The sequence below is a fragment of the Polypterus senegalus genome, chromosome 7 (genome assembly GCF_016835505.1).
Source record: "Polypterus senegalus isolate Bchr_013 chromosome 7, ASM1683550v1, whole genome shotgun sequence".
Lineage (NCBI taxonomy): Eukaryota > Metazoa > Chordata > Cladistia > Polypteriformes > Polypteridae > Polypterus > Polypterus senegalus.
In genome coordinates, this window is record NC_053160.1 from 125,695,663 (window position 1) to 125,721,624 (window position 25,962).

General features: G+C 36.4%; 1 protein-coding gene across 3 annotated transcripts in view; it reads left to right on the plus strand.

Moving 5' to 3' along the window:
• The window catches only part of rasgrf2b (Ras protein-specific guanine nucleotide-releasing factor 2b), a 536,042-nt gene that overhangs the window by 406,761 nt on the left and 103,319 nt on the right, over positions 1-25,962 (plus strand). For all 3 annotated transcript variants that reach the window (XM_039759265.1, XM_039759267.1, XM_039759266.1), the window contains exons 7-9: positions 7,560-7,753; positions 15,333-15,442; positions 16,948-17,066. In XM_039759265.1, the coding sequence (XP_039615199.1) occupies positions 7,560-7,753; positions 15,333-15,442; positions 16,948-17,066 (423 nt within the window). The remainder of the gene's footprint in view (positions 1-7,559; positions 7,754-15,332; positions 15,443-16,947; positions 17,067-25,962) is intronic.

A 25,962-nucleotide genomic window follows, 5' to 3' on the forward strand; every position in this document is an offset into this window, starting at 1 on the left:
AGCTGTAATGAGCACTGGTTCTATGTCTCCTTGATCTAGAATAAGCAAACATGTTGCATTATAAGGGCAGTCATAAGCAGAGGCTGAACTCAAAGACATTCACAGGGGACTAAAGTAGCACATTAAATTGGGTTTAATAACAAAAGATGAAAAGAACACAAACATTGGGCAAATTACAACTTATGCCTGCAAAGCCTACCTACACAAATGCACTGCTGACAACAAACAAGTACAATTATTTCTACCCTGTATGAGTCCCTTAAAAATTATGTTATTCACGCCTCTGGCCCTCATTTATCCCTCTTTTTAGTTGAGCCCTTGGCACCAGCTAACTCAAATGTCCATTCTTCCTTGCCAATGTAAGGCTATTTAAATCACAGCCCTCGATTGCTTCCAGCCTTCCTGAACTAAATAATTCCATGGCCCCAGGTAGCAAAAAATATTGTATGTTCCCTTCATCATACATATGAAATAGGGAAGGCCAGACAAGCTATTCTCCTCAGTACATTTGCAGAGTTAAAATATACTGCTCTCCATTGAATTGGGGAAGTGAAAATACATACATATGCTTTTTCAAATTTGAATTAAGGTCTTAAATGACCCAGCTTTGTGATGGCACTGCCCCATGCTGGTTTGATTAATGTTTCTACTCTCTTTTTCAGTCAGAATATTAATAAATGACTGGTTGTTTTAGTTATTTTGGTTATCCTTTGTTGTTAGTAATTTTCTGTACTTACTGTACCATTTCTGGTTTTGCATTTTTTGCAAAGACCTCTATGATATTCTATTACTACTACTACTGCTGCTACTACTACTACTACTACTACTACTACTACTACTATAATAATAATAATAATAATAATAATAATAATAATAATAATAATAAAACAACATCCCATTTCAAGGTCTACCACCTTGTCATGATTGGGTGGCTTGCAATGAGCAATGCCAGTATGAGATTTATGCTTCTAGTAGGGCCATCCATGCCAGTAATGCTGAGGGGATAGGGCCAGGCTAAAGGTACAGCACTACCCACTCCAGCAGAGATATTAAAAATGGTGTTATCAAGAAACAGAATTCATATTTGTTTGGTTGTAACCCAAGTAAAAAGAACTACATTCATAAGGTAGAGGCCTATGTTCAAAAAGTGAGCTACAATCATCCCTGGCTAATGGTGAAGAAAATAGCAAGTATGGAACAAGTAGGTGGGAGCCGCTGAAGTATGGGTACTGCAATGATCATTCCACGGAGTAGTGGGCCTGATCACCAGATTCAAACTACTATGGCTATTTCAGCAACTTTAAAATTCCTGACCACCAAAGCAGTTAAGATCTGCGAGTGTATGCAATTGGCAAAATATAACAATGACATAAATCATGAAGTACATATTACATAATATAAGAATTAGAAAAGACACAACATATTAGAAACACAATTACACATCCTTTACACAAAAATAACCAAACATACAAATTACAGAACAAAGAAACACAGGTCAGTTATGAGCCATCCTCATAATTTCATTCCACAAATAAGACTTGAATAAATGAAACAGGAAGTTGCTGTTAACTTAAAGAAATAAACGGGAAATACCAATAACAGCACGGTCCCATTCAACACATGGACAGATAACACATTCAGCAATATGCACCCTAGAACAGTGGAAACTACAACAACTGATATTGACACCAACGAACCCACCAAGACACCATCCATTGAAGATTATATACAACTACACCAATTGACAGAGGACATTGAGAGAACACTCATACAATGCACAGGAACAGAACCTATTTTGTATCCTCTTATACCAAAATCACTGAACAGAAAGAAACTGTTACCAAGAACAAAACACATTAATGAAAATACAGTATTCTTCCACAATACAAAGATAAAGTTAAAATATTAACAAATGTGCATACACTATATAATATATGCATCTACAGTCTCCAATGTCACCCACATTGGAATGAAAACATGAGATAGACCAAAAACAAGAACATCACACCAACCCAAGAAACGCGCCTGGGACCGCCAACTAGAAACACAGATTAAGAGCATTAGAAGTAGCTTAGGCCGATTAACATAGTGCAAGAAGTAAAACACATCAATACTGCAAAGAATCCTTCATCAGTATTTAATTGAATAAAAACACACAAAATTTGAAAAGCACAATCAACATATAGACACATACTTAGGTACATGTAAACAAAAACCTGTACAGTCAACCCTCATTTATCGCGGTTAATCCGTTCCAGACTCTGCCGCGATAAATGAATTTCCGCGAAGAAGGATACTTTATTTATAAATCGAATATTTTTGCAGTTAGAGCATAGAAAACCTGTTTACGACCTTCTAAATACAATAATCCCTCCTCGATCGCGGGGGTTGCGTTCCAGACCCCCCCCCGCGATAGGTGAAAATCCTCGAAGTTGAAACCATATGTTTGTATGGTTATTTTTATATATTTTAAGCCCTTATAAACTCTCCCACACTGTTAACATTATTAGAGCCCTCTAGACATGAAATAACACCCTTTAGTCAAACGTTTAAACTGTGCTTCATTACAAGACAGAGATGGCAGTTCTTTCTCACAATTAAAAGAATGCAAACATATCTTATCTTCAAAGGAGCACAGATAATGTCAGAGAGAGCGCTCACTTAGAAAAGCAAACAATCAAAAAATCAATACGTGCTTTTAAGTATACAGAAGCACTGCGATAAAGCGGCATTTTGTAGAGGACCGTCCTATCTTCTAGGCAAACAGCCACTGTGTAAACAGCCCCCTCTGCTCACACCCCCTCCGTCAGGCAGAGAGAATGAGAGAGACAGAGAGAAGCAAACAAAACAAGCACCACGCGGGAATCATATCTTATAGCATTGAGGAGTTTAAGTTAATATGTAATACATGCTCTGATTGGGTAGCTTCTAAGCCATCCGCCAATAGCGTCCCTTGTATGAAATCAACTGGGCAATCAAACTGTGGAAGCATGTAACCTAAATTAAAAGACCCATTGTCCGCAGAAAGCGGCGAACCAGCGAAAAATCCGTGATATATATTTAGATGTGCTTACATTTAAAATCCGCGATAGAGTGAAGCCGCGAAAGTCGAAGCGCGATATAGCGAGGGATTACTGTAGTTAACAAACAGAGGATAAAACTGCAAATTATGCTATATAATGAAAACAACATAACTTACAATTATAAAACAATGGAATGGTATTTTACAGTCACATACTGAAAAATACATTAGAAACCAATAGATAGATAGATAGATAGATAGATAGATAGATAGATACTTTATTAATCCCAAGGGGAAATGACATGCCAAGATAGGAAAATCTTACACAATACTGGTTTTCCCTGTGATCTAATGCAGTTCTGCATAATAGCACAACAGTTTGAATCAAGGAACAGCAGAAAATCATGGGCAACATAATTCCAATGCCCTTAAACACAAATCATCTTAACAGATCACACAGAAGCAATAAGGAAAACATATAACTGGAAGACACCAGACTTATATGGAGTTCAAAATTTCTGGTGTAAAAGGTTCACCACTCTGCAATTGGTACTTACAGACAAACTGACATATGTTATACACAACTCACAATAGACACTCCTGGTTTTAACAGAAGATATCATTTACATGAAACCCAAGTCAAATGACACCACAGATTCCCAAAACTACAGACCAATCACATGTCTGCCTATGCTCTACCAAATACTTAACTTGCTACACAACAAACACAATATACACATTCATTACAGATAATGATATACTTACAGCACAACAAAAAAAAAGGTTGCCAGAGGCAACACATGGCTGGCAAGGAATGTCTTTCAATTGACTCTGTGTCACTAACAACAGGCATACAAAAAAAAAAAATAAAATGAAACCTACACAGAGGATCCATTGACTGCATAAAAGCATTTGACAGTGCCCTGCACACGGCTACTACAATTATTATACATATAGAAGATACATCCCATAGTCATACAGTGCCTACAAACAGTAATGGGATAGTAGAGAACACCATATGTATGTATCACCAAACCATAAACACACATACTCAATAGCAATAAGACAAGGCATCTTCCAAGAAGATTTATTTTGCCTTCTTTTGGTTCTGTCTTGCTCTCAACCTATTATCAAACAGATTAAACAGCACACAATATTGATACAAGCCAAAACCAATACCAGCAATACACTCCACCAAATATATTCTGCATGGATAGTATAAAGATATATGCAGGTACAAACAAACAATTACAGCATTTAGTAGAAATAATGAAAACGTATTCACAAGACATACACATAAAGTTTGGACTGGTCAAATGTAAAATGATTAATATAGAAAAGTGATTCCTTAAATAAGGTGGGTATACCCTTTAAAATGACAACTGAATCAAGGCTGTGGCAGATGGTTAACTATACAAATACCTTGGGATCTAAGTGGACAAACTTACAGAACATAAACAAATTGAACATACTCTTGCACAAAATTATACATCACACCTTTCACAAATGCTAAAAAAACACTAGGATGAATGCCACAGAATTTAAGCTAGCAATAAATATGTCATACCAATACTCAACTTATTCCTTTGGAGTTATACATTGGTCCCAAACAGACCTACAACAACTCCAAAGGAAAACATTAACAGTACTCGCAAAATACAAACAACACTACCCCAAAGAAGCCATATATTGTAATGAGTCGATCTTACCCATGCTAAGGGAGGAAGGGATCTCATAGATATAAGTAAGTTGCATAACATGTACTGCCCTGTGTTGGCTGAGATTGGCTCCAGCAGACCCCCGTGACCCTGTAGCTAGGATATAGTGAGTTGGATAATGGATGGATGGACATAACATGTAGATTAATAATTTTAGAAAAATCTTCTATCCAAAACAGCATACATTAAAACTACACAAAGCAACAATTTGCAGACACAAACTACACACCACTTAACAAATAAATTACAGACAATATCATGGTTGACATAACAAACACACCACTTAAAACACAACCATGGACCCATAAACATATGGCATGGTAGACATCCTCATGAACTTGATCAGCCTTATATGGAAAAGATTGTGTCAAATAGGTAGCTAAGCCGTGGTGATACGGACATAGACAGAAATGCACAGACACAATCAGATGACAAATATTAGACATCAAGAACTATCAGTACAACACAAACTAGAAGATACATACAAACCATATTGTATGTGATGGATTGTGGGCGGTATATATTAAAAATACACCCCCACACAATACTAGAAAGCGACACACATGAATTATGCTGTGACAGAACTATACTGACAGGCAAAACTATCCAGCTTAACAGACCAGATGTGACAATGGTAGACTAATAAAATAAAATTACATATATTTTACTGATATTGCCATAACAAACACACAGCTTATAAAATATACACACAAATAAAATACAGAAGTACACAGAACTGATAAAAGAAACACGTTACTTGTGGAGAATAGACAAAGTAATCATTGTGTAATTATTGTTGTATCTAAAAACTGATGTCATCCCAAATACACTACACAAAAGCCTTCTGACATTAAATATAAACTAATGCACATACATAAAACTACAGAAAGCAGTCGTTGTAAATATATGTCACATAATGAGGAAATTCCTTCATACAAACACAACAACATACACACACACACACACGCACACACACACACACACAACATAAAATTGCCAAATGTCTTGGCCTAGGCTCAATACAGGTGATAACAATGAGACTATCCCAGAATATATTTTGAATAATAATGATGTATTTTTTCATGCACTTCAGTTTTCCTCCCACATCTCCAAGAGAGGATTATTGGTTTTGATTTGATGAGTGTGTGCATGATTGTGCCCTGTAATGAACTGGCACCATGTTCAGGACTGGTTCCTGCTTTTTGCTGTATGCTATTATTAGAAATACCTGCCACCACAACACTGAACTGGTTAAAAAGGGTTTGATAATGGATGCACAAGTAAAATTATCATAATATGCGTTCTTCATCATCTTCTTATAATTATTATTATAAAAACATATTAAATGCAAATGAACCATTCCTGTAACAACTGTGACCCAGAAGTAGCAAGGTTGCTCTTCAGTGATCAGGATCTGTAATTCTCTTGCTAACTCAATTAAAGTTCTTATTGCATAAATTAAAAGAGGATTGATGAGTGCTTACAATAATCTCTCAGAGAAGTGATGATCCATTAAAATCACTTAACCTTCTCGATTTCTATTTACTATGGTTTTTGATTCTGGTAGGCATTTTACATTAGGCATACTTTGGAGCAGTAATCCTCTACTGCATATTGTCATCATGCACACTTGTATTTAAGATTTCACTTCTTGAAAGTTCTCAGGTCTCGTTTTGTGCAGTGTTGGATTACCCCTCTCTGCAACACCATTATCTTCTTGAATAATGAATTTGAATATTCTTCTACCAGCAAATGACAGTTTTTTATATGCTAGGCAAGCTACGTGAAAAAATATGTAGGTCATTTTTTCTTTTTTATGTCAACTAAAGTAACAAAGGTCTAAAGATGAATACTTGAAATGAAAAATCAGCTCCAGGAATGAAAGCAGTATATAAAGCGCATGTTAATAAAGGGATTGCTTCCTATGCTTTGGTTTCAGATCTTACCAAATCACATTTTGTGTGGGAATGTAACTTTTCAGGAAGCATGGTGGTGCAGTGATAGCACTGATGCCTCGTTGTTAGGAGACCTGGGTTCACTTCCCAGGTCCTCCCTGCTTGGAGTTTGGATGTTCTCACCGTGTCTGCGTGAGTTTCCTCCGAGTGCTCTGGTTTCCTCAAACAGTCCAAAGACATGCAGGTTAAGTGCATTGGTGATTCTAAATTGTCCCTAGTGTGTGTGTGCCCTGTGGATGTGTTCCTGCCTTGCACCCTGTGCTGGCTGGGATTGGCTCCAGCAGACTCCTGTGTCAGGATATAGTGGGTTGGAAAATGACTGATTTAATTTCTCAGAGGGGATATTCTTAATACTTTGTTTTCATCTCATACCCAAATAATGTAGGTTAAATAGCTTTGTAATAATTAGCCGGTGTGGGAGTGATGGTTTCATGTGATGGACTACTGCTCTATACACAGTTAGTTTCTGCCTTGTGCCTGTTGCTCTTACTTTTTTAAAAAGAACAGAACACACTGTTCAGATAGAAAGCTAAACAGTAATAAAAAATAAATAAATTGTTCCTATGAGACTGAATTATTTCAGAAACTGGCCAGGCCTGGAACTGAACTTAGGTACCTTAGTTTACAGTCATACTTGGTTCAATTCAGTAACAAATACTATTTAAAAAAATTAGCCAGAACATGATCTAATTCATTCTTTTCTCAAGATTAGGAAAACATATGAGAACACTTCAGTTTTAGCCTTTAGTAGATAGTTGGACTGGATGTTAAATATATATTTTTTGTGTGTGTGTGTTTGTGTGTGCTTGTGGCTAATGTGTGTAATCACTTGCTTTTAATTAAAATCACCCTTTCTCTTTTCAGCTGACCTGTTTGACATTTTATTGCCAATGTTGAACATTTATCAAGAGTTTGTGCGCAACCACCAGTACAGCCTTCAAGTTTTGGCAAACTGTAAACAGAACAGGGATTTTGACAAACTGCTAAAACAGTATGAATCCAATGCTGCATGTGAAGGGAGAATGCTAGAAACATTTCTGACATACCCTATGTTCCAGGTATGGCTTTTCTTTATCTGATAAGCATCATATTTTTTGAATTACTAACAATTTTCTTTTCTCAGAGGGCTATTTTTATCTATAAACAGGTGGCCAGATTCTCTGAGTTCTGGGAAATGCCCAGAACAACCCCATTTTGTTGATGAGTGTGTGTCCAAATCTTATTGTCCCAAGTTGAAATCTCAGTTTGTAGCATATAATTAATCAACATTTTTTTAAACATGTTATTTTTAATTCACTATTTAACATTGTAAAAAGATGATTCATAAATTATGATGAACAGTGTATGTCCTAAAATGTCATCTTCATGAGACATTATGATAGGGAGATAAGGTAGTATATGGAGCTAGAAAGTGAATATTTTACTTCTTGTGATTATTAACTACAGTGCTGCTTTTGGTATGAAAATTATAGTGGGACCATAAGGACTTGGGAGAGAGACACTGTAAGAAGGGGTGACCCATCCAGAGAAGCTGCTTAGAGGACGTGTCTGTGTGTAGTGAGTGAGGAACAGGTTTAAGCACTTCAAGAGCAGCACTTACCAGCCCCACTCCTCTGCTTAAATCCATCGGTCTGGGTACATGGAGACCAGCAAAAGAGTTAGTGAAAGTGAGCGCATATGGTTTTGCCAGCCATAAGTGAATGGTATGAAGTTGAGCATGAGGTCTGAATGTGCAGGCAGAGGCCACAGTAGAAAAAAAAAATCATTGGATCTACGTCCAAACAAATATGGCATTAGACAAGATGATAAATATTTTCTACTTTTTCATTTCACCATAAAATGAAGAAGCAATGTTATTCTCAGATTCCTTGAAGTTCAAAACCCCAACTATACACATGGTTTTGAAAATCTATCCAGGAAAAGCTAAAACAAATTAACAGAGACTGCTAATTGTAACACTGCTGACCACACTTAACAGCATTAATTTGAATAAAGAATGGAAAATATTTGAAATAGCCAAAGTGTACTCTGAATGTACACCCTCTTCACAATTAATAAAATGAGATAACCATGAAGCACCTTTTTATTTTTTATCAAGAAATCAGCAACAGAAAGGAAGCTATCACTAAAGCAAAACAAATTTCTGAGTTTCAGGGTACTTGGCCAGTAACTCCTATTTTATTCCACAAACAGTGCACCTCATATCTTTTTTTCTTTTTTACATTTTCTCTCAGTGTAGAAATCAATCACTGAAAAATCTGTCCATATGCTAAGTATGTTTGTGTATTACAATTCTGAAATTTAAGTTTGCTGTTTATATTAGTGCATATGTTAATGCATAATCTGTACAGAAATAAAAGGCAAACTGTAAATATATTCTCACTCACCCCCGCTACAGTCTCTACAGCTGTTTTCAGTTTTTTTCTGTTTAATTAGAAAGCCAAAAATCTTAAGCAAAAATAAAAACAATAAGGTGGCATACATAATTTTTCTTGTTTCCTTATGAGCACATTTTAGAGGCTTAAGGACAACTTTTCCTTTCACTTAGTGATACATTTTCCAGAAATAATTGTATTATTTTTATTTTTTCATAAATTTAAATGCACATTTGTATTTTTCTGTAATTTGTTTATGTGCAGTATATAGCCAAGGATTATTTTTCAATCATCAATCTTTTGTTTAGCATTCCTCTATCACAGCTCCAAAGTAATGGGATCAAATTACAGCTTAGCCATTGCCTATGTCATATTTACACATTCTCCCTTTCGTGACAACTGTATAGATGTTTTTAAACCATAATAAAATGTCTGGCCTAAATATTACCACTTCAGAAAAGTAACAAGATTCTTAACCAGTCCCCTTACAACTGTCTTCTTCTGCTATTCCTATCTACAGTATTTGTAGAAGATCTGCTTTTTTTATTTTGACTTCTTCTCAGCTGTTGCCACAAGATATTGAACACTGGTATCCAGATGTGAATGGCTGCATCTCCCCTCCAGCTCACACCTTTCTTCTCACTCTGATTGACATTATTAAACCTTTCTACCCAAGTGTTAATTTAATTTCTGTTTTGTATACAACTAGACAATAAACACAAAAAAAGTTTCATTTGAATTACTTACAGTCCTTCAATATATGTAATGAAGGATATCATAGACAAATCTAAAATAAATTACTTATTTCAGTCATGGGCTATGGAAAGCATCTGCAGCAGGAAGGCAGTTGTAGATACACCAAAATTGCCATAAAACTCCATCCAAATCCAGGATGACAAACAGTTCATTTGGTAGAGCTAACTCAGCTGAGACTTTGGGTAAGATTAGTATTCCTTCCAGTGAACATATTGTCACACCTTTTCCTGCTTGTGTGTACAGTATGTCCAACTGATACTGTAGCAGAGGGCAGATCAATAACCCTGGCACAGCTGCATGTTCACTTGAACATTGTGAAATTATGCAGTTTATCTGTGAAGGGCTAGTGCCCTCTTTGTGGCTAGTTCCTACCTTGTACCCAATGTTTGCAGGACAGGATCCGTCACCTTCTAATCAGAATATTATTTTATGCTGTTCTGTTATTTCATGCCTCGCAGTAAGGAGATCTGGGTTCGCTTCCGGGTCCTCCCTGCGTGGAGTTTGCCTGTTTTCCAAGTGTCTGCGTGGGTTTCCTCCGGGTGCTCCGGATTCCTCCCACAGTCCAAAGACATGCAGGTTTGGTGCATTGGCGATCCTAAATTGTCCCTAGTGTGTGCTTGGTGTGTGTGTGTGAGTGTGTGCCCTGAGGTGGGCTGGCGCCCTGCCCAGGATTTCTTCCTGCCTTGCACCCTGTGTTGGCTGGGATTGGCTCCAGCAGACCCCCGTGACTCTGTTTTAGCATATAGCGGGTTGAGTAATGGATGGATGTTATTTCACTTTCTTATTAAAAACAGTTTATACATGTTAACAGATTAATGATGTCTGTAGTTAAGAAAGTTAGGTAAAAAGTAGGGTGCAGTAGATTTTCTATAACTTCTTCTCCAAAACATACCTCCAGTTAGGTCTGTTGGTGTGATTTGGATTTGAGACTGTATTGCAAAGTACTTCCTTAGTGCATTGAGGTAAAGTCTCAAGTGACAACTACATTTACACAGGTCCTGTTCATTTGCTTCTTCATGATAAACCACTGACAATATTTTTGACTTTTTGGAATTCTTGCAGTAAGCAGAGGTCAAAGCTTAGTTCAGACAAAGATTGACGGACTTCCTTACACCACCATGTAACATAACACAGCCCTCTGAGACTTGCTGCTCACTTAAAACAGACAAGGTTGTTTGTGTGATTGTTTTTCTTTTTTTTTCTTCTTTTGGAAATGCACTGTATTTTGATGTGCACTTTATTGCACAGTTCCAGTTCTAAGCTGTCTACAGGATACATTCAACTTGTTAAAGGTTAATAAGGAATGGGCTTATATATTTCATACGCTAAAATGTAAAAAACAATTTTCATGACATGTTTATTTCTATATAGTACAGAAGTTTTTACCCCACATACAGTAAAAGAAAAATGCTGCTATGTCATAAAAACTTGATTTCATAAAGCTTAATTGCATTATTTCACAAATACTTTGGTTGATTGTTGTTTATATCATCACATACACATACACACACACACACACAGTTTGTCTTTCAAGACAGTTATTAAGCAGATATGTAGTTGACAATCAAGAGCCAAAAACCTTAACAGTACTGGGCAATAGCAAGGCATGGAAAAAATGGTCAAACTGCACTCAGAGATCAATCTGCGGTTTTAACTCAGACTTTTAAAATTGTGAGGCAGCAACACTAACCACATTTCAAAAGTAAATCAGCGATTTGTCTCTGAAATACTAATGCTATAAATAATTTATTTTTGATTTTCTGCAAATTGGAAATGTGTCCATGAGTGTGGTTGTATCCATTCATGTTCCCAGTAATGAGTGAGTGATTCATCAAAAACTGCTTCTTGCTTTGCTCCTGAATGCTTTGTGTGGCTTTTATTATATATGTATAAGCTTTGGCTCCTTTAATGAAGAAAGCAAATACCTACTAGGGTGGCATGGTGGCGCAGTGGGTAGCACTGCTGCCCCACAGTTCGGAGACCTGGGTTCACTTCCTGGGTCTTACCTGTGTGGAGTTTGCATGTTCTTGCCATGTCTGCGTAGTGTTTCCTCTGGGTGCTCTGGTTTCCTCCCACAGTCCAAAGACATGCAGGTTAGGTGCATTGGCGATCCTAAATTGGTCCTGGTGTGTGTGCCCTGCGGTGGGCTGGCACCCTGCCTGGGGCTTGTTGGCTGGGATTGGCTCCAGCAGACCCCCATGACCCTGTTTTAGGATATTGAGGGTTGGATAATGGATGGAAATACTGTACCTACTATGGTTGGAGTCCATTATAGATGCCCATGGCTACTTAAAGATTTATATTTTGTCCGTTTCTAGCACAAACCAAAGTCTGCAGTGAGTATAGTTTTCCAAACCTTTTCTGAATTTATCAGAGCAGGTAATTACATTAAAATTTCCCTTCATTCAGCAGCACACTCCCTTTCTTTTTATGTGATTTAGATTTTATCAATGTTCTGCTTTTGGATTAAATGCATTTTGCTGCTAAAGCCCTGTTCATATTCCCATTGGGCAAAATATGAACTGCCTATGTTTGTATCATGGATCCTATAAGGCATACTAATGTATTGGGCACAGTATAACACACACACAAAGTCACAGCAATCATAGCAATTAAACCAATAAACACTGCAACCAACCTATATGTTAATTATGACCCTGTATCAAAAAATCTATAAAACTAATCAAGTATTTTCTATGTAGAATTCCGTTTCTGTATTAGCCACATCATCCTTGCTTAGTCAGTATAAAAAAAAAGTCCATGAAAAGGCTTATTACTCATTGAAAAGAAATAATACATTTGTGAAATAATACGATATTCCCTCGCTTAGAGTTTTACTGTGTTTAATGTTTTTCAAATGCAGTTGTTTACATTAAAATATATATATGTTATTTGAATAGGCATTTTAAAGCTTTTCTTTACACTGCTAAAAGATACTTTATTCAGATTTTTGTTGGGTTTGGCTGTTTAAAGTAATTTAACAAATTATACAAATCTTACATGCATGTGTAAAGATACTTATCCTGAATGTGGTCTGGATACAAAAAGTAAATAACTGTAGACAGATGATGATTACTACACTACTTCACACTGTTACAGTGTAGAACGTTTGCAAATGTGTCAACATATGATGCCAAAGAAGATAAACTCAAAAGCTGCTGTATCTGTACATAGAATCCTGCAGACACGCTAGTAATGCCAGGACTGGTGACGGTGAGAGATCTCAGGATATTGTGTACAAAAGCAGTGGCTACAACAGTAGGGTAAATCATTTCCTGTGATTCTCTGACAATTTTTGGCTGATTAAACTATCTAAAACATTTTACTTCTTAAAGGTTGATCTTTGATGGCACTGAAACTTAAAAAGATTCTAATTTAGGTTTCATTAAAGAATGCAACTTTGTCACAGATGTTTCTCCTAAAATTCCTTAGGAGAGCGGCTTGAAGTAAAAAGGTGATATGAGATATAACTGAGGTAAAAGGAGTGAAAAATGAGAATTTGGTTTGAAATGCAGGGTATATTTTTCGAGATCTCTTTCTTATCTTGTTTTAAACTCTTTCAAGCCTTCATATTTAATATTGGTCTGATGCTTTTATCCAAGTTTGCTTACAACATTTGAAATATGATTGGTTACTTTTCTTGTGTTTTTCCAATTGCAGCACAGGCAGATGACATGACTAGCTTAAGTTCACACAGTGGTGCCTATAGTGAGATTTGAATCCATAACCTCAGAGTTTGAGGTCCAAAGTCTTAACCATTGTGCCACACTGCCTGCCCTTTCTTTGACAATGAGTATGATCTAATTGGAGCACAGCAATGTAAATTACAGCAACTAATAGAATTATTCAGAAGCAAGGACTACAGCTTTGTAATCATGGTAAAGTTTTTGATAACTACCATCCATACATTTCACTGTATATTATTGAGCACACAATGCAAATACCATTAAACTGCAAAGAAAAAAAAATGTCAAAAGACACTACTTGGAAGATACAAGTCCATTGTGTGACTTTGCTTTGTGTTTGCATTTTGTTTTTCTCCACTGAAACTCAGGATGAGACCCTTGTGAGAATGCTGGGGTATTTTTTTCTCAGGAGAAAAATCTGGGAAGCATGAGATAATAGACAATGACTCCATTTTATTTCTTTTTGATCTCATTGTCGTTGAGAAGAAATCAAAAAGGTATTAAGGAGATCTCTTCTTAAATTTTTCATTCCTACAGACAAAGCACAGATCTGTTGCACATAAGAGTGCAAAAATGGTAATTCAGCTGCAGGTTGCATGTGCCATGCAATAATTGGGCTTCGGACTTAATGGTGCTGTTCCTCTTCACATTAAAGGGGCATTCATGAAAAGGATTAACAATCTGAAACAACAAAAAAGAACATATTCATTCAATAAATTGAATTTTACAAATCAGGGCACTATCCATGTGGGTCATAACTAGTAAACATAAAAATATGTTTAATGAAACTGTAAAAAACTTAAACACACAGAACCTAGAACTGTAGAAATGAGTCCAGACAAATCAGTGATAATATTCTACATTTAACACTTTGTTTCCCTTTATCTCTCTTTTTTAGTTAGTTCCCAGAAAAAGCTGAGTGTTCTACTGTATGCAATTTAAAAATGTATATTTATGATTGAAGTGAATAATAATAAGTGAAGTGTAGTGGGAAAGAATACATTTTTTAAAAGATCAGTGGTGACATTACTCACGTGAAAGCCATGCAAGTTATACTGGGCTTTCACTGGAAGCAATTTGACATCTGATTGTTGTTTTTGGAGCTGCAAGGATTGTGAAAATGGACACTTAAAAAAATAAAACAAAGTGTGAGTGTATGCTTTGGCTGTGCAGCAGTTGAACTGCTGTGGGTAGAATGATGTTTTTACTGTACCTACTGTATGTGAAACAGAAAAATAAATTGCAAGTTGGGCAGAGAGAAGGTCAGGACCATTAAGATCAAACATGTTAGTTTTTTGCCCTTTTTTGAAGATTAAAGAATCATTTTCAAAGTAAAATAGTAATATTTTCATTTTATACTTTTTATTTATTTGTTTTTTTGTTTGCTTCTTGCACATTCCCCTGGAATTATGTGATAACCTAACTTAGCATCACAAGTTATTTTGGCCTATGACTGCCATTCCAACCAGCTCTGGCCAGCCACCCTTTTAATCTCTGTTGGCTTTGTTTTTCTTACTTCTATGTCTACTTTTCAACAGTATATCTTATCTGCTTGCTCCACTTCAAGCACACACCTAAAAAGAGCACAACAGCTAAAACATTTTGTTTGCTGTTTTACAGGATAACAAATTATATACCTTCCAAAGATGATGATGTTATTTAAATGTGCTTATTTTTGAAAACAATCCATCACAAAACAAAAGAAACTGACATATATTTTTTAAAAACTAAACATTAACTTTTCTATTAGAATGTTACATATAATGTATAAAAAAGTGTGCAAAGTGAACTTTAAGTTAGATATTCTGATCTCTCTTTAGATTCCGAGGTATATTATCACTCTTCATGAGCTCCTTGCCCACACCCCTCATGAACATGTGGAACGTAAGAGCTTGGAATTTGCTAAGTCTAAACTAGAGGAACTTTCCAGGTGAGTCTGACTATCCACATATTTTGTAACCTGTTGTATCTATCAACTAACAATACAATATGAAATGTTAACCTTGAGATGTGGAGGAGTGAGGTGAACTTTCACAACCAGTGATCCAGTTAATAACATTTATAATACGTGAAAGCCAACTGTAGAGTTGAAACCAGTGACGTGAAATTTTAATTTCAAAGCATCCTTCAGAAATGGTAAACTACACATAGAAAGTCAACCACTTAACTGAGGAAACAAATCATTTTATTGCTGGTATATTTTACAAGGAACACTGGTATTAATGTGTCTTTTTTCCTGCCATTTTCCTGTTAAGCCTTTGGGTCATCTTATTGTTGTGCTTTACACTTCTACATTTTTTTGCTATGTGCAGGTCTCAGTTATCAACCTTGATACATTCCATCCACTTTTTCCATGGTTTACCTCTTACTCTCCCATTTCTGATGCACTACCCATTTTATTAAATGTCACTCTTCCATTCTTTGCATATACCCATCCCATCTCACACTTGATGCTTGAATCTTGTTTTTAAAAGCCCTTATTTTCAGCTTCTGTCTGATTTCTTCATCATACATTCTGACTGCAATCGTTATGCCAGTATTGCAGTATTTCATCTCCGCCTTTCTTAAGTTTTATTCTTTCACAGCCCAAGTTTATGTACTTTATATTAGAGCAGATCTAACGTTTGCTTTGTACAAGAGTGTTTTTATCTTAAGTGGGCTCTGTTTGTCCCAGAAAACTCCAGTGATTTTTCAACATGCATTGCCTGCTCCTTGTTTTGCACTTAGTTGAATATAATGTTGCATAAAAAAAAAATGCGGATTAAAAATAATGTAATTTTGTTATTTAGTACTGTATGCACATAAAAGAATAGTTACAAAATTGAATTGACTAACAAAAGGAAGCAAAATGGAACCCTCACTTAGATCACCATTGCTATAAATAAGAATTTATTAAAACCTTTTGATACTATCATAATCTGAAGTTCCCGGTGTATTAGTTTGGCAGAAAAAGATGGTCCTTGCTGTTGTTGTTATCACATGAGAACTCTGGTCTTACAAAAACAGGACGATTTTTTACTGCATGTATTTCTGCATACGCTACAATGCATATGTAAATTGATGGTTAGTATTAAAACTGAAAACTGCTCAGTGAAAGATAAATGATGCAATATTTGCAAGGACTGAGTCTAAAACTGGGGCAAAAAATAAGAATATAAAATCTGAATTTAAATAAATGAGGAACAATTTCAAAATTCCAAAAGAACAAATAAAAAATATCACAAAAATGTAATCAAGCATAAACACAATTAAATCTTCAGTGCAGTGTGTTGCTTACTCTTTTAAATGGAACAGAGTTTATCAGGTGGGAGCTGCCAAGGGACAAGACAAAACAGGAAAAAAGTTAGAAGTTATTACAACTAATAATCAGTTATCTTTTCAAAGCTGAAATTAAGTTCAATGTTTTTTATTTATTCATTTTTTTACTTTTCACAGGGTGATGCACGATGAAGTAAGTGACACTGAGAACATACGAAAAAACCTGGCTATTGAGAGGATGATAGTTGAAGGATGTGATATCTTACTGGACACCAGTCAGACATTTGTAAGGCAAGGTAGGCATTTTTGTTATTCTATGAAAAACAGTCCACATACTTAATTAAAATGTATTATTCAGTTTCAAGTTGCCCAAGACAAATGGTAAAAGATGTTGGTGTCAATGCCTCCAATTTGAATTGTCAAACTCTGCACCATCAATGGATCCAAAAACCTGGAGAAATCAATACCTTCCACTTAAAGAAATAACATCCGTTTCTGCCTTTAGAACTTTCATTATGGCGAAAACTGAAATCTCACAACTTTAGATAAAAGTAGTGGAAAATAGACTTAAGGATAAGGTTAAATGAACCAATATTTTCTTTACATTGTGAAAAAAAACACTATTCTCAGATAATCACTGTTTAAAATGTGCAGTACATATCCAAATGATTTAATATTTTTTCATTTATTTTAATTTGACACATATAACATTCAAGTCAAATTAGCAAACCAAAATTCAGCCCTCTCCCAAGTGAAAGAGAGGAGAGCCAACAAACAAAACAAATCTTTAAAAGCAGGAAGGAAGGATCAGTATCCTTTTCCCTGATACAGAAGCTTATTCTAACATGTTATTGATTAGATCCTGCTAACTTTTTTAAAAAGTTTTGAACAGATCCTTTAAGTGAGAATTAGATTTTTTCTAATTTCAAATAGTATAGGACGCCAGTTACGTAAAAGAGGTGGGGTAAGATTCTTTCAGTTAATCAAGATAAGTCTGCGTGCCAGTAGAGTGGGATAAGCATTTACAATCAATTTTTCCCTTTCCACTTTAAGCACATCTTGGAGTACACCAAACACCACTGTTAATGGGTTAGGAGAGATTGTGACACCAAGGCTGTCAGAAAGGCATGGAAAGATTTTTGTCCAAAATAATGTTAATTTGGTGCACACCCAAAACATATGGCCCAGTGAGGCTGGAGATAGATTACAACATTCACAGATTGAATCTTTCCCTGGATACATTTTGGACAATTTTAAATGAGATAAATGCATTTGATAACAGTTTTTAAGTTGAATGATTGAATGCGTTGCACATATGGAGTGTATTCTATGCCTGGCTGCCTTCCACTTCTTTTCTGAATATTAATTGAAAGGTATTTTCTCCACTGTATCCTGGGATCTTTAAAAGAAAGGGACTTTAAAAAGATTTTTATATGGTATAGATGCTATCTGAGTATTCAAGACAAGTATTTCTTCTGGAACAAAAATATGTGGGAGGTTAGGAGAATTGGGCAGGGTCTGTTTAGCATAGTTTCTAATTTGAAAGTAGTGGAAAAATTGTGCTAATGAGAAGTTACTGTAAAAAATGAAGCTTAATATTTCATAGGATGCAAAGACATTATCTACATACAAATCTATAAGTGTTGTAATCCCAGACATTTTTCCAAACATTAAATACTATGAATTTTTGAGAGGGTAGGAAAAGGTGGATATCATGTAGACATGCAACAGATAAAAGCTTCTCTGCCTTAAAGTGCTTCCTACTTTGGTTCCATATTCTGAGTTAATGAAGGGTAACTGGATTATTAGCATATTGAAAATAATTTATATTTACTGGGACAGAGAACAGGGAATATAAAGAAGTACTCAAGATTTTAAATTTATTGAAGACAAGGCTTGTATATATCTATCAATTTGTGCCAATGTCCAGGGGCCTCATGTATAAAATGTCGTGTACGGCCATTTCCACACTCACTTCAAGATGTATCAAAACTAAATTTGGCCGAAAGCCATGCACATTTTCATGGTACCCCCTCACCTTTTGTATGTATGTTTCTGCTTGGTTTTGCCAACTTGTGGCACCCAGTGTCAAAGCAGTGCTACTGTTTCTGTGTGGTCTCCCTTTTTTCAGATTCTCATCAGTGACATGGGAATTATCTTGTATATTGAAATTAATTGCATATTGTTTGCACATTTAAGGCACTCGATTGTAGCCATTCTGTAACAATATGATGGTGCATGGAATGGCCAAACTATTCCAAATACCATAGCTACTTTAGTGTTGTTACTGTCAGTGCACAACTCAGAGTGTTTTAACCCATTGTATCTGTGTGTGGAATCGCAGTTGTACATCGGCTGATCAGAAAGCCATGGAGGACATTTATAGCACACACTGCCTCAGGAAAGCTACCAACATCTTCATGGATTCCACTTAGCCATGTGTACAGTCTATTTGAACTTCACCCATCTGGCAAACACATCAGAGCTTTGCGTGCACAGACATAGTGGCTCAGAAACAGTTTCATCCCAAGAACTATAAATGCACTCAATCAGACCATCAAGTACTCCTTGCTGTAAACTTGTACTACAACTATAATATTGCACAACCTGAGCCACTCCATGAATCATTTGCATTATCTGCACTATATGTACATGTATATTGTACGTATGCTTTCATATTGTATATTTTTCATTGTTTTATTATATTATTAACAATTATTATTGTATCATTTTATAGGAAAATAAGTTTATGGAGGGTTTGCATATTGAATCTCATTGTACCATACAATGACAATAAAGGAATTCAATTCAATTCAATAGAAGAGTGAGTGTATTTACAGATGATGATGAATGATTTCTAAGTTGATTTTGATTTCCAAGAGCTATCCTCTTGGAGCTGTGTGCTGTTAGAAAGTTAGGATGTATACTTGATATCATATTTTATGATGAAATTTGTTAAAGTAGGTATATTACATTTTACAGATACATTTAAATTTTTAAACTTCATTTAAATAATGTATAATGTTAATAATTAAACATGTCAGGGAAACAGCGGTAGCAGTGAGCTGGCTCTCCATCCAGGGATTGTTCCTTCCTCGCGATGTATGCTTATTGGGACTGGCGGGACTCTGAATGGATGGACTATGGATGTTCCTTAAAGTTTTGAAGAATTGGCATTCTAAGCTTACAGCCTTTTTTACATTTATTGCATAGCTTATATTGTGGAGATTGTTACATGGAGAGAGAAAATGGAAGGACAGGAATTATAGGTTGGTACATTTGCAGAAACAGTACTGCTGCAATAAATTATTCCATTCAGGTTTGCGCACATCTCAGCAAGCAAATCAAATAAACCTAGGATTTGATTTTAAACAGTCCCAATACAATAAATTTAAGGAGTTCCCATGGAGAATGAGATAATGTATGATAGTACATTCCCGATACAATAAACCAAGGGTATGATGTGAAAAAAAAAACACACGCTGTAAATAGCTATTTACTTTTTGGTTTCAAAATGCACTCGGTAGAAGAAATTTCAATATAATGACTGAAGTTTAACCAAAAACAAAAAGAAGAAGGAAGGAGGCTGAAAAGGAAAAAGAATGTATAGTTATGGAAAATGTCACATTACAAATGGACCAAGTTGCAAGTTGCAAGCAGAATCTTCTTTGCCTTGCCAGAACACAGCATGTCTCATAATTGTGTTTCAAAAGGATGTCGAGATCAGTCTTCTTAGCTATTTTTCTGCTTCTTCCGGAGAGCTAAAAATGTAAAACTGACCTTCATTATCCAGTTTCAATTTGACAATGAGCAAGAGGTTGTATCTAATTTCAGCATTGCATAGGTACTGTTTAATATGTTGAATGTGGCACATTTAACACCTATTGAAGGGAAGAAACCTGGAAAAATACAAATGTGGTTATTTTCAAATATCTCTCTATCCTCTTTCATTCTGAGAAGAAGCATCAAGTTTTCTTTAACCTGTAGTTTGTCGAAACGGATAACCAGGCTTCTCAGTTTTGAGGCGTTTAATCCATGTATACAGTAGGCTGCTGAGATCTCGGTATGTCATCTGAAGTCCTCTCTAGTTATTTTAGTGAATGGTTTAGCTATGAATTTCACTGGATTTGGACTTTCACATTTTTCAGGGAGACCTTCAGTTCTTATGTTACTTCTATATCTATCTTCCAGCGTAGTCAGTTTGTCCGTAAGAACTTTACATTCTGATTTGGCAGCTTTTGCTTTTTCATGGGAGCTCCATTAGCAGAAGTGTCATTTTACCCTTTTTTTTTAAATTATCATCCGGAGATATCCTGTATTTACATTGTATGCAAGTATAAATAAGCCTACGCAGCAATCAAAGGTCCCAGAAAGAGAAGGAAAAGGATAAGGCAACTAAAGTTCCTTCAAAGCCTAAACTGGTCATGGTATGGCCTACTAGAGACTGACCTGGAACAGATGGGCAAAGGAACAGATATGCCAGGACCTCACACTGCAGCATCGGCTCCAGCCAAGAGTGAAAGTGGGAGCGAAACTGCAAGTGAGGCAGATAAGAGGGATTCGTTGATTCCATGAGGATTATTGGAACTGAGCATGGCCTTTTTATCCCCGCTATCAACTGCAGCTAATACTCCCCATGAGTTAGCAGCATCAACCCCAACTGGACTCACAAATCCACCTACAGAACACAGAGAAGACTGAAACGCACTGCCTGAGCTGAAGGTAATGATTGTGCACCTGGGGTGGGGTTGGGGCAAAGGAGGGCAAAAATGATATAAAGAATGATATAAAGAAGGACAGAAAGAAAGAAATAAAGGACCTAAACAAGAAAAATGAGAAACAGCTTCAGGGTATAAAAGACCTGGAGAAATGTTTAAGTATTAAGTTTACTACAATCTTTACAGAAATACTAGAAAACATTGATGAAAAATATGAGTAACTTACAGAGTAAAAGTACAGTAGAGTAATTGCTGCTCAGCTTAAAAATGTTAAGCAAATGTTTACAAGCCATAATGAAATAGCTGAACAATTGACATATGCTGCTGAGGAAAAAAATTCTTTTCTCTCTGATTAACAGAGGACAAAAACAAGGTCTGATAAACTGGAAGATTCTTAATGATTTGCTGTATCCCATGCATTGATTAGAAATTTATAACATTATACAACTTGATATATTTTATTAAACATCAGAACAAATAACTCTTTAGCTTGCACTGGTGTAGAAATAGTCTGTGAGAGAATGCATGTTTAAAATGTTTTAAAATTGAAACCTTAAACCAACTATTGATCACAGTATTTTATTCAGTAGAAGAATGGTTTATATAAAATTTCTGCTGAGTATAAAGTGTGAAAATTAAGTGTGACATTTAAATAAGTATTTTCTTAAGAACATCTTTAATCCAGTACAGTCTAAAAATGATATATTTCAAGAAGTCAAATATAATTCAGGCCATACAAGCCTTAAGGCTTAGGCACTGCATGCAATTTATACCAAAAAGGACAACTTAGCTAGGTGTAATACATGATGGTCAAATCAAAACAATAGCTAAAACAAATTTAAGAAGAATGCATTACAAGTAGACGTGGCTTATGATTTCTGATGCGGTAAACAATTACATTTTCATTTTCACACTAAATAAAATGTCCATGAAACAGGCTGATATGAAAAACATTTGCATCCAAAAGCAGTGATCAAAGAATTTGGAATCAACAAGACCTGGGGCCTCATGCATAACGCCGTGCGTAGAATTCACACTAAAACATGGTGTACAGACAAAAGCGGAAATGTTCGTATGCACAAATAAATCCAGATGCATAAATCTGTGCATTAGCCAACTTCCACATTCTTCTGCTCCATAAATCCCAGTCAGCGTGAAAAGTAATGCACGTGATTGCGCCTGCTGCCACTCCCAAAATCTTCCCAGAATTACGCCTCTTTGAATATGCAAATCAATATAAATAGCCCTTAAGCTCAGCATTCTGTGAAAAGGCAATGACAAAAGCACGGGGGGAAAATAGAAGAATTCTAGCGAACACCAAGTGGAGGCAAGGAAAAATGTACTATTTGTTGGTTTAAACAGTGGTATAAACAACAAAAGGAAATTGATCAAGTGACATAACGTGTTGGAGAAACTCGAAAGCTCAAGTTTATAAAGTCGCACAGTGCCCGAAATAAAAAAGAAGTTGTCAGATATCAAAGTCGCCATGAAAAGGCGAGTCGTACCCCACCGTCTGAGTGTCATATGGAAGCTTATTATGGTACAGAGAAAAGAAAAAAAAATAGGGACACAGTGGACAACTTTAACTTTGAAATTTCCACTTTAATCACATAGTTTATTTTGTCATTAAAGTAGAACATCATAAACTTCATCTTAAAATCGTTTAATTTACTAGTTTCTCAAATCCCATCATAACTAAAGTAGCACGTTACATGCTTTGTTTTGTATGTGTTCTTCTATGTGCTCTGTGTGTGTGAATCACTACGTGCTTCTTAAACGGGCTTCTCTTCCTCCGACTGGACACAGAATCCATTACATTCGTGATATTACAGCTCTCTGAATAATTAAAATACTGAGATGTATACTTGATATATTCATGATGATAGGAATTAAAGCATGTATTAAACATGGGGACACGGTGACGCAGTGATAGTGAAAAGCCAGCGCCCTATCCAGAGATTATTCCTGCACCTCCCCCCCCCACCGGTAAGATGCATACTGTGCTGTGTTGGACATTCAATGAAATAATTTATTGCAGCAGTACTGTCTCTTTCAAACGTACTAACCCCCAATTCCTGTCCTTACTTTTTTTTCTCCAAATACCCAATCGCCACACAATCAGCTCTGTAATAAACGTTAAGCCATCTGTAAACTGAAAAAGCAGATTCTTCAAAACTTTTAAGGAACATTGAAATATCTTCGTAGTACATGTTTAATTATTCTATCCATCTATTCTTCCATTGTCGCACCAGCCCCAGCAAGAATACAAGCTCCTTGCTAGCGCTGCGACACTATGTCCTCACATGTTTAATTATTAACAATATAGATTATTTAAAAGAGTTAAAGTGTTATTTATATAATATAATAAACATATTTTGCTTCATTTCATCTTAAAAATGATATCATCATCATATGTAAATATGCGCTTTATAAAGTGGCACAGGTTGTGCAATATTATAACTGTATTGCAAGTTTACAGTGAGGTATTTGTACTTATAAGTACAAACAGTTCTACAAGGAGCACTTGATAGACTGATTTAGTGCATTTATAGTTCTTGGGATGAAACTGTTTCTGAACCGCGAGGTCCGTACAGGAAAGGCTTTGAAGCGTTTGTCACATGAGAGCAGTTCAAATAAGCAGCATGGGTGAGGCAGCGTGTGCTAGATGCTGTATACCGATAATTCTCTTTCCCATCAGCTGCTGTAGAGCTGAGAATTCCACACTTAGATACAATGATATAAATACTCTGAGTGGTGCAGTGAGAGTAATATGGAAAAAGATGATCCACTGTGGCAACCCCTAACGGGAGCAGCTAAAAGAAGAAGAAGGTGGAGTGAGAGTAACAACACTAAGCAGCTATTGTATTTGGAATAGTTTGGCTATTCTGTGGACCATTATATTGTTACTGGTTAATTACAATCAGATGCCTTAAACTAATTAACAGTATGTGGTGTCAGGGATGCCAGGGGCAACGACCCAGCCAGGACGCCGTGAGGGACCGGAAGAGGGTCAAAGCCCACCCTGGATCACGTGGGGGCCGCCTTCTTGGTTGTTCTGGGGGCCACGGGTTGAGGGCATGGAAGGCCTACCCTGTAGGGGCCCGTGGTCACCGCCAGGAGGCGCCCCAATGCCTTGGGGACCTGTTGCCCCAGCACTTCCGCCACACCAGGAAGTGCTGGGGGGAAGACTTTGGGAGACACCCGGGGAGCTGCCGGGAGGACAGCTGGCACTTCTGCCACGCTGGGGCATGGCCAAGCTAGGAATGCCGGGAACACCTGGTGCTCATCCGGGGACTGTATAAAAGGGGCCGTCTCCATTCATTCAGCGCTGGAGTCGGGAGGAGGCAGGACAAAGCACAGAGGAGGTGTGGAGGCAGCCCGAAGAAGACATTTGTGGCCAGGACTGAGTGATTGTTGGGTTTTGTGCACGGGACTGGGTCTGTGTGACCAATATTTGTGTAAATAGTTTTGTAAATAAACGTGTGGTGTTTGAGTAACAACATGTCCGCATGTCTGTGTCCGGGTCGGCTCCACAGCGGTTAATTTCAATGTATTTGATAAAGCCAAGTCAGGGATGTGGATCTAAAAAAGAAAGGGAAACCACAATGGAAGAGTAGCACTTCTTTGACGCTGGGTGCCGCCAGTTTGCAAAAGAGTTTGAGCTACTGTGAAAATGCGCATGGCTTTACATCAAGTTTAGGTTTTATATATCACGATTTGAGCGTGGAAACGGGAGTACGCAACATTTTTGTGTACACGCACTGTTTATAAATGAGGCCCCTGGTATGTAAATGATTAGGTTTATATGTCCACCATGCATCTTACTGCCCATGGTGGACTGTAGTTCAGGTTTATCATTATTTTTATCTATTTTTTAAAAAAAAACAGTTTATTGAATTTATTAAAACTAAATAACATTACATACAAGCACATCAAATTTTACAAAACTAAGTTCAAATCAAATCAACCCCCAACCATGAGGAAGAGAGCTAGTCCAACAGAGTAAAACTTTAATATTAGGAAGAATAAGTAAATAAATCCATAAATAAATAAAAATAATTGAAATAAATAAGGGAAGAGAATCCACTTCCTCAATTTAAATGTTTATTCTAAAATGTTATTGATTAGATCCTACCAGGTTTTTAAAAAGTTTTGCACAGATCCTCTAAGTGAGGCCTCCAACACGTCGCTTGCGAACTACCAGTAGCTCACAACCCCTTTCCAAGTAGCTTGCCAAAGGGTTAATGAATCCCACATAAATTTGAAAACTTGATTAGTCAAATTAGGGGTGACGATCTTTCCAAAAATTCATATCACGATCCTTTTAACACAAAATCATGATCCACTATCTGAATTGCAATCTATCTTTTCAATGTGCCATACACTTAAGAGAATATCCGAACTCAAACTCATCAAGACCTAAGTAACACTTAATTTTAAATAGCAAACAAAGTTGAATTCAATTGTTCTCTCA